General features: G+C 49.6%; 1 protein-coding gene across 1 annotated transcript in view; it reads left to right on the top strand.

Moving 5' to 3' along the window:
• The window catches only part of LOC310864627 (uncharacterized protein), a gene marked incomplete at both ends in the record, with an annotated part of 36,574 nt that extends 32,052 nt beyond the window's left edge, over positions 1 to 4,522 (top strand). Inside the window, 2 exons of the mRNA XM_083773315.1 lie at positions 3,741 to 3,977; positions 4,098 to 4,522. Of these exons, the coding sequence (XP_083629441.1) occupies positions 3,741 to 3,977; positions 4,098 to 4,522 (662 nt within the window). The remainder of the gene's footprint in view (positions 1 to 3,740; positions 3,978 to 4,097) is intronic.
• Positions 4,523 to 8,941: the final 4,419 nt, after the last annotated feature.

Genomic DNA, 8,941 nt, shown 5'->3' on the forward strand with positions numbered 1-8,941 from the left:
CAGTGATGTATCCTGAGGTCATCACCTGGGACGTATCCTCAGTGATGTATCCTATAAGGTCATCACCTGAGACGTATCCTCAGTGATGTATCCCGAGGTCATCACCTGGGACGTATCCTCAGTGATGTATCCCGAGGTCATCCCCTGGGACGTATCCTCAGTGATGTATCCTGAGGTCATCACCTGGGACGTATCCTCAGTGATGTATCCTATAAGGTCATCACCTGAGACGTATCCTCAGTGATGTATCCCGAGGTCATCACCTGGGACGTATCCTCAGTGATGTATCCCGAGGTCATCCCCTGGGACGTATCCTCAGTGATGTATCCTGAGGTCATCACCTGGGACGTATCCTCAGTGATGTATCCTGAGGTCATCACCTGGGACGTATCCTCAGTGATGTATCCTGAGGTCATCACCTGGGACGTATCCTCAGTGATGTATCCTGAGGTCATCACCTGGGACGTATCCTCAGTGATGTATCCTGAGGTCATCACCTGGGACGTATCCTCAGTGATGTATCCCGAGGTCATCACCTGGGACGTATCCTCAGTGATGTATCCCGAGGTCATCACCTGGGACGTATCCTCAGTGATGTATCCTGAGGTCATCACCTGGGACGTATCCTCAGTGATGTATCCTGAGGTCATCACCTGGGACGTATCCTCAGTGATGTATCCTATAAGGTCATCACCTGAGACGTATCCTCAGTGATGTATCCCGAGGTCATCACCTGGGACGTATCCTCAGTGATGTATCCCGAGGTCATCCCCTGGGACGTATCCTCAGTGATGTATCCTGAGGTCATCACCTGGGACGTATCCTCAGTGATGTATCCAGAGGTCATCACCTGGGACGTATCCTCAGTGATGTATCCCGAGGTCATCACCTGGGACGTATCCTCAGTGATGTATCCCGAGGTCATCCCCTGGGACGTATCCTCAGTGATGTATCCCGAGGTCATCACCTGGGACGTATCCTCAGTGATGTATCCTGAGGTCTTCACCTGGGACGTATCCTCAGTGATGTATCCTAAGGTCATCACCTGGGACGTATCCTCAGTGATGTATCCTGAGGTCATCACCTGGGACGTATCCTCAGTGATGTATCCCGAGGTCATCCCCTGGGACGTATCCTCAGTGATGTATCCCGAGGTCATCACCTGGGACGTATCCTCAGTGATGTATCCTGAGGTCATCACCTGGGACGTATCCTCAGTGATGTATCCTGAGGTCATCACCTGGGACGTATCCTCAGTGATGTATCCCAAGGTCATCCCCTGGGACGTATCCTCAGTGATGTATCCCGAGGTCATCCCCTGGGACGTATCCTCAGTGATGTATCCTGAGGTCATCCCCTGGGACGTATCCTCAGTGATGTATCCTGAGGTCATCACCTGGGACGTATCCTCAGTGATGTATCCTGAGGTCATCACCTGGGACGTATCCTCAGTGATGTATCCCGAGGTCATCCCCTGGGACGTATCCTCAGTGATGTATCCTGAGGTCATCACCTGGGACGTATCCTCAGTGATGTATCCTGAGGTCATCACCTGGGACGTATCCTCAGTGATGTATCCAGAGGTCATCACCTGGGACGTATCCTCAGTGATGTATCCAGAGGTCATCCCCTGGGACGTATCCTCAGTGATGTATCCCGAGGTCATCACCTGGGACGTATCCTCAGTGATGTATCCTGAGGTCATCACCTGGGACGTATCCTCAGTGATGTATCCTGAGGTCATCACCTGGGACGTATCCTCAGTGATGTATCCTGAGGTCATCACCTGGGACGTATCCTCAGTGATGTATCCTGAGGTCATCCCCTGGGACGTATCCTCAGTGATGTATCCCGAGGTCATCCCCTGGGACGTATCCTCAGTGATGTATCCCGAGGTCATCCCCTGGGACGTATCCTCAGTGATGTATCCCGAGGTCATCCCCTGGGACGTATCCTCAGTGATGTATCCAGAGGTCATCACCTGGGACGTATCCTCAGTGATGTATCCCGAGGTCATCCCCTGGGACGTATCCTCAGTGATGTATCCTGAGGTCATCCCCTGGGACGTATCCTCAGTGATGTATCCCAAGGTCATCACCTGGGACGTATCCTCAGTGATGTATCCTGAGGTCATCACCTGGGACGTATCCTCAGTGATGTATCCTGAGGTCATCACCTGGGACGTATCCTCAGTGATGTATCCTGAGGTCATCACCTGGGACTTATCCTCAGTGATGTATCCCGAGGTCATCCCCTGGGACGTATCCTCAGTGATGTATCCCGAGGTCATCCCCTGGGACGTATCCTCAGTGATGTATCCCGAGGTCATCCCCTGTGACGTATCCTCAGTGATGTATCCCGAGGTCATCACCTGGGACGTATCCTCAGTGATGTATCCCGAGGTCATCACCTGGGACGTATCCTCAGTGATGTATCCCGAGGTCATCACCTGGGACGTATCCTCAGTGATGTATCCCGAGGTCATCACCTGGGACGTATCCTCAGTGATGTATCCCGAGGTCATCACCTGGGACGTATCCTCAGTGATGTATCCCGAGGTCATCACCTGGGACGTATCCTCAGTGATGTATCCCGAGGTCATCACCTGGGACGTATCCTCAGTGATGTATCCTGAGGTCATCACCTGGGACGTATCCTCAGTGATGTATCCTGAGGTCATCACCTGGGACGTATCCTCAGTGATGCATCCTGAGGTCATCACCTGGGACGTATCCTCAGTGATGTATCCTGAGGTCATCACCTGGGACGTATCCTCAGTGATGTATCCTGAGGTCATCACCTGGGACGTATCCTCAGTGATGTATCCTGAGGTCATCCCCTGGGACGTATCCTCAGTGATGTATCCTAAGGTCATCACCTGGGACGTATCCTCAGTGATGTATCCCGAGGTCATCACCTGGGACGTATCCTCAGTGATGTATCCTGAGGTCATCACCTGGGACATATCCTCAGTGATGTATCCCGAGGTCATCCCCTGGGACGTATCCTCAGTGATGTATCCTGAGGTCATCACCTGGGACGTATCCTCAGTGATGTATCCCGAGGTCATCACCTGGGACGTATCCTCAGTGATGTATCCCAAGGTCATCACCTGGGACGTATCCTCAGTGATGTATCCTGAGGTCATCACCTGGGACGTATCCTCAGTGATGTATCCCAAGGTCATCCCCTGGGACGTATCCTCAGTGATGTATCCCAAGGTCATCCCCTGGGACGTATCCTCAGTGATGTATCCTAAGGTCATCACCTGGGATTTATCCTCAGTGATGTATCCTGAGGTCATCACCTGGGACGTATCCTCAGTGATGTATCCTGAGGTCATCACCTGGGACGTATCCTCAGTGGTGTATCCCGAGGTCATCACCTGGGACGTATCCTCAGTGATGTATCCTGAGGTCATCACCTGGGACGTGATGAAAGATACATTTTTCTAAAACCTTGCCCGGAAAGGGCAGATTAGAAATAGCTCGATAGTTCCCCAACACAGAGGGATCAAAGATTGTCTTTCTTGAGCCTAACTACACACAGCCGTCTTCAGGGAGTCTGGACAGACGCCTGATTGTAGAGTAGAGAAGCTGTTTACACTTTAGTTTAGCATGTCTCCAAATCACACTGAACTGAAACATGTGAGTAGTTATCTTCCACCACTTGGCGTCCTAACTTCCCCCTTCCTCTTCCTCTTCCTCTTCCTCTTCCTCTTCGTCTTCCTCTTCGTCTAGGATCGGATCAGAGGAGTCAGAGCATCGGCCGCTCCCACAGCTACTCCTCCTCCTCCTCCTCCTCCTCCTCCTCCTCCACCCTGCCCCGCCCCCCCAGAGGCGGAGCCAACCACCCTGCTCCGCCCACCACCTCCTCCTCCTCCTCCTCCTCCACCCTGCCCCGCCCCCCCAGAGGCGGAGCCAACCACCCTGCTCCGCCCACCACCTCCTCCTCCACCCTGCCCCGCCCCCCCAGAGGCGGAGCCAACCACCCTGCTCCGCCCACCACCTCCTCCTCCTCCTCCTCCTCCTCCCTGCCCCGCTACCCTCCCTCCTCCTCCTCCTCCTCCTCCTCCACCCTGCCCCGCCCCCCCAGAGGCGGAGCCAACCACCCTGCTCCGCCCACCACCCACTCCGCCCTGCCCAGAGGAGGAGGAGGAGGCGGAGTCCAGCGGGACTACGCCACTCTCTCTCCTCCTCGGCGACGCTACGCCTCCGGGGCGTCGTACCGACAACCTCTGCTGCTCAGGCCCCCCCACCCCCCCCACAGGGGCCCGGGGGGCGGGGAGCCGCTGCGCCTGGACGTCCCGCCCGAGACGGACTGGCGTCGGGACCTCCTGGAGTACCGGAGCGGCGCGCTGGCGCCCCCCAGAGGAGGACGGCCCCTCTACGGCCTCCTCCAGCGCGCCCCGCTGGCCACGCTGTGCTCCCTGTGCCGCCATCGGCCCGCCGAGCCACGGCGCCCCTACTGTCTGCCCTGTGCACTGCACCTGGCCCCCCCACGCCACCCCACCACCTACTGAGAGACACCCCACCCCCTACTGTCTGCCCTGTGCACTGCACCTGGCCCCACCACGCCACCCCACCATCTACTGAGAGCCACAGCACCCCCTACTGTCTGCCCTGTGCACTGCACCTGGCCCCACCACGCCACCCCACCATCTACTGAGAGCCACAGCACCCCCTACTGTCTGCCCTGTGCACTGCACCTGGCCCCCTCACGCCACCCCACCACCTACTGAGAGCCACAGCACCCCCTACTGTCTGCCGTAGGGGGCACACACACACGCGCGCATGCACGCAACTTGACCGGTTGTTGTTCTCTCGTCGGTGGTGAAAAATGCAGACGGCGAGTATCACAGCGCCTCCTACAGGCCGTTGGAAAACCTTGTCACCAGAAACGACATTAATTGCACCCGTTTCTGAGATAGAGGGATTTGAATGCAGCCTATACGATGCAAGCGGATGCCCACGCACCTTCAAAATGGCCACTATAGGTGTCCCACTTTGACTGTTATGCTAACGAGCGGCAGCTAACGATTCGATCGGATCAAAACATGGATTAAAGAATATAAACCCTGGAAAACATAGGGTACTAATTTAACCCTACGGTTTCTACGGCTCTGGCGGGCTCCGTGTTAAAAACCTTTTTTTTTTGTTGGCACTTTGTGTTTTTATTGACTGGCAGATTTCCGCTTGTAAAATATTAACTGTAGGTGAGGAGTTAATCTGGATTCATTGAGGAGTTAATCTGGATTCATTGAGGAATTAATCTGGATTCATTGAGGAGTTAATCTGGATTCATAGAGGAGTTAATCTGGATTCATTGAGGAGTTAATCTGGATTCATTGAGGAATTAATCTGGATTCATTGAGGAGTTAATCTGGATTCATTGAGGAGTTAATCTGGATTCATTGAGGAGTTCATCTGGATTCATTGAGGAGTTCATCTGGATTCATTGAGGAGTTCATCTGGATTCATAGAGGATACATTTGGCATTATAAACTAATGTTTTTTTTTGTGTTTTTTTCTAAACGTTGATGCTTCCATTTATGCCTGAAGTTGGACAAACACTGCTCAATTATTTTCCTTTTCCAGTTTTGGCAACCAGATAATATTTGATTGCAATATTATATTCCAAGTGCAACACTTCAATTTATCCTGACAGAAACAACTTTAAAGTTACAAACTGCGGTTTCTTGTCAGTTTAAACTCAACACGGAAAACATGTCAGCTTTAAACCGGAGAGTAGTTCAAGAGTACTTTAAGCTGTACTTTAAGAGTACTTTAAACCGGAGAGTAGCTCAAGCTCTGTCTTCCTTCCCTAATATGATGAGAAATAAACAATATGAAGCAAGAACTGTCTTTTTGTCAATTTATTTGAACGTGCACAGAGTTGCTTACAGTTAGTGGTGTACTCAATTGTTTTACTTAAGTAAAAGTACCAATACTGCAATTTAGAAGTATACTCCGTTACAAGTAAAAGTACGGAATTGAAAATGTATTTGAGTAAAAGTACAAAAGTATCGGCATCAAAATGTACTTAAAGTACTAAAAGGTTGTACAGTGCCACAGCGTGGAAGCCCAACCTTATGGATATAATAATAATGTGACCAAATTTGACTGAGGGACTGCCATTGGATATTTTTTTTCTTTTTCACGTCATATGGAAGCAGGGAATCATAGCTTCAAATTGACATATTGGTTGTTCAGTTTGACCCACCAGTTTTGGAGATATGGCTTATAGAGTATACTGTCTGGCAGAGAAACAGAGAGTTGAGAAAACAGGCTTGAAAGGTTCACTTCTGTGGTCTCTAACATTACACCTAGCTACATGTTTAAGCATTTATTTCATATTTACATGTCTTCTGTGGACTCTAACATTACACCTATAGCTACATGTTTAAGCATTTATTTCATATTTACATGTCTTCTGTGGTTTCTAACATTACACCTATAGCTACATGTTTAAGCATTTATTTCATATTTACATGTCTTCTGTGGTCTCTAACATTACACCTATAGCTACATGTTTAAGCATTTATTTCATATTTACATGTCTTCTGTGGACTAACATTACACCTAGCTACATTACGGTGGTCACCTCACCACCGAAATCCCAGACTATGAATAGGCCTTAAATGTAGCTTGGAGCGTAGGTTCAATAAGGAAGATCTTAACCAACGCTTTCATTCGGCCTTTCAGCACTGTCATGGCTCATCTTCATCTTTTGCAGCAGCCAACCAGGTGATTTGACTCCGCCTTTAAATATCTCTGCCTCTGACACTTTGCCATTCTCCTTTCAGTCTGCAACAAGCAAGGTGCTCTCTCTGAGGCTTACACACTCACTGCTCACAAGTGGCAGCTCAGTCACTAGCTGCCCTCTTTCAAATAGTTTTAGCTGGGCTAAGTTCAGAACTGCTGTTCTTGAAGAATTTTACCTCACTTCCTCCATGTGGCCTGCTCCAATTGTGTGACCCAAACTTTTGTGTTTCCCTGGTCAATTGGTGATGACGTCTGCGGTAAACAGGACGTATTTGTAAACTCAGTTCATCTATTATTCCGGCCCCCCTCGCCCGGAGAGAAAGATGTCCGTGTGCATCTGTTGAAAAAGTGGAGATAATTCACTAAATACGCGTTTTGTGCCAGAACTTTCACATGGATATAAAACTAGAGGACCATTTTTCTCTCCACGTCTTTGGAATTATTTAATGGGTGAGTACAAACGGAGCATTTATCACATTTAGGCCGCACATGTTAAAGTTCTACCAGAAATCAAGGAGGGAGATCTATGGCTCTGTATGTGAAATACTGTATATACTGTATGAAACAACAAGAGCCATTCTAGGGCTACATATACAGCTAATACTGTCATGCCTGCAGCTAATGCTATCTATAGCCACTATCATGCCTACAATTCTGCTAATTATTAACTCATGCCTGCGATCATTTCAATTCTACCTTTACTGCTGTTGTTTACATGATATCATTATAGCTAGGCTACTGCTCTAAAAGTATAGGTTACAAAGGTAACTCCAGTTTTATATCAAGAGATAGCAGAGGAGGCAATCATTTATTTGCATGCATGTCTGTCTCCTGTGAGCTATCAAAGTCGTTTATTAAATATGTTCATTTCAGGCTTCAGCTGCTGCTAACTCGTGTTCTATTTCGTCCCTGCTGACCGCCAGAGGCGGTGCTTTAAGCACTGAATACGTCCCTTCGCGCATGCGCAGTCGAGTATTTTATACCAACAATGTCGGTTGACCCCGTGATGACCCGGAGTCGTCTATAACTTCCGGCAGTCATCCGGGGCTCAGTCCCTAATTTCTTCTCGCTGCGCAAGTTGTACACTGTACAGAGTTCTACAGCAGAATTAAACTGCACGATAACAGAACTATTGCTTTGCTACTACTAAGTCGCCGGTAGTCCCGCGACCATTGTTGGTCGGAGCTGTGACGCGTGCGTTCGCCCTCCAGGGACTGCGACTTAATACTACTATTATTGTATCGTTTTCGAGTGGAGCTGGGCTTCACATCGTCTTCTTTCCCCGTGGGAACAAGGTAAGCAGACAACCCCTGTTCGCATAGGCTGCGTGCGCGCTGCTTCCCTGCAACACACACGGTTGCGTGCTACAAACGGCGACCTGAGCGTCCCGTTTTAGCACCCGTCAAAGTTGAACGGATAGCTCGTTCTCTTTGACAGCTTACGCTGTCTTGTTTTCCCACGAAGGCTGCGCCGCAGTGCTGGTGACGGCAAGCGTTAGCACTACCCGCTCCCAGCACGTGAGTCGACGCTAGTATTATTTGTTTACTACTTACCTATACTACTTATACTTATACTACTTATACTTATAAGTGTACTTATCTACTGCTATATTACTCTGCCTCTCTGAGCGAGTCTTTGCTGGCACTGGCCAGCTATATAGCACCGCCGCGTGCTACAAACGGCGACCTGAGCGTCCCGTTTAGCACCCGTCAAAGTTGAACGGATAGCTCGTTCTCTTTGACAGCTTACGCTGTCTTGTTTTCCCACGAAGGCTGCGCCGCAGTGCTGGTGACGGCAAGCGTTAGCGCTACCCGCTCCCAGCACGTGAGTCGACGCTATTATTATTTGCTTACTACTTATACTTATACTACTTATACTTATACTACTTATAAGTGTACTTATTTACTGCTATATTACTCTGCCTCTCTGAATGAGTCTTTGCTGGCACTGGCCAGCTATATAGCACCACCGCGAGGTTACGTCAGTAACCCCGGTTATATGAATTGGCTTGACTGATTTAGTCACTTGTTCTCAAATAGTGTACTTTAATTTCGGCACAGAGCCATTGCCACTTTATAGGTTGGTTTTTCTGAAATTATATATATATAACTATATCATTATATATATATCATATATACTGGTCTCTGCTAGAGCACCCCTTACCTGGCATAGGCGGC

This window comes from Protomyctophum parallelum (assembly GCF_964188405.1).
Source record: "Protomyctophum parallelum genome assembly, chromosome: 9".
Lineage (NCBI taxonomy): Eukaryota > Metazoa > Chordata > Actinopteri > Myctophiformes > Myctophidae > Protomyctophum > Protomyctophum parallelum.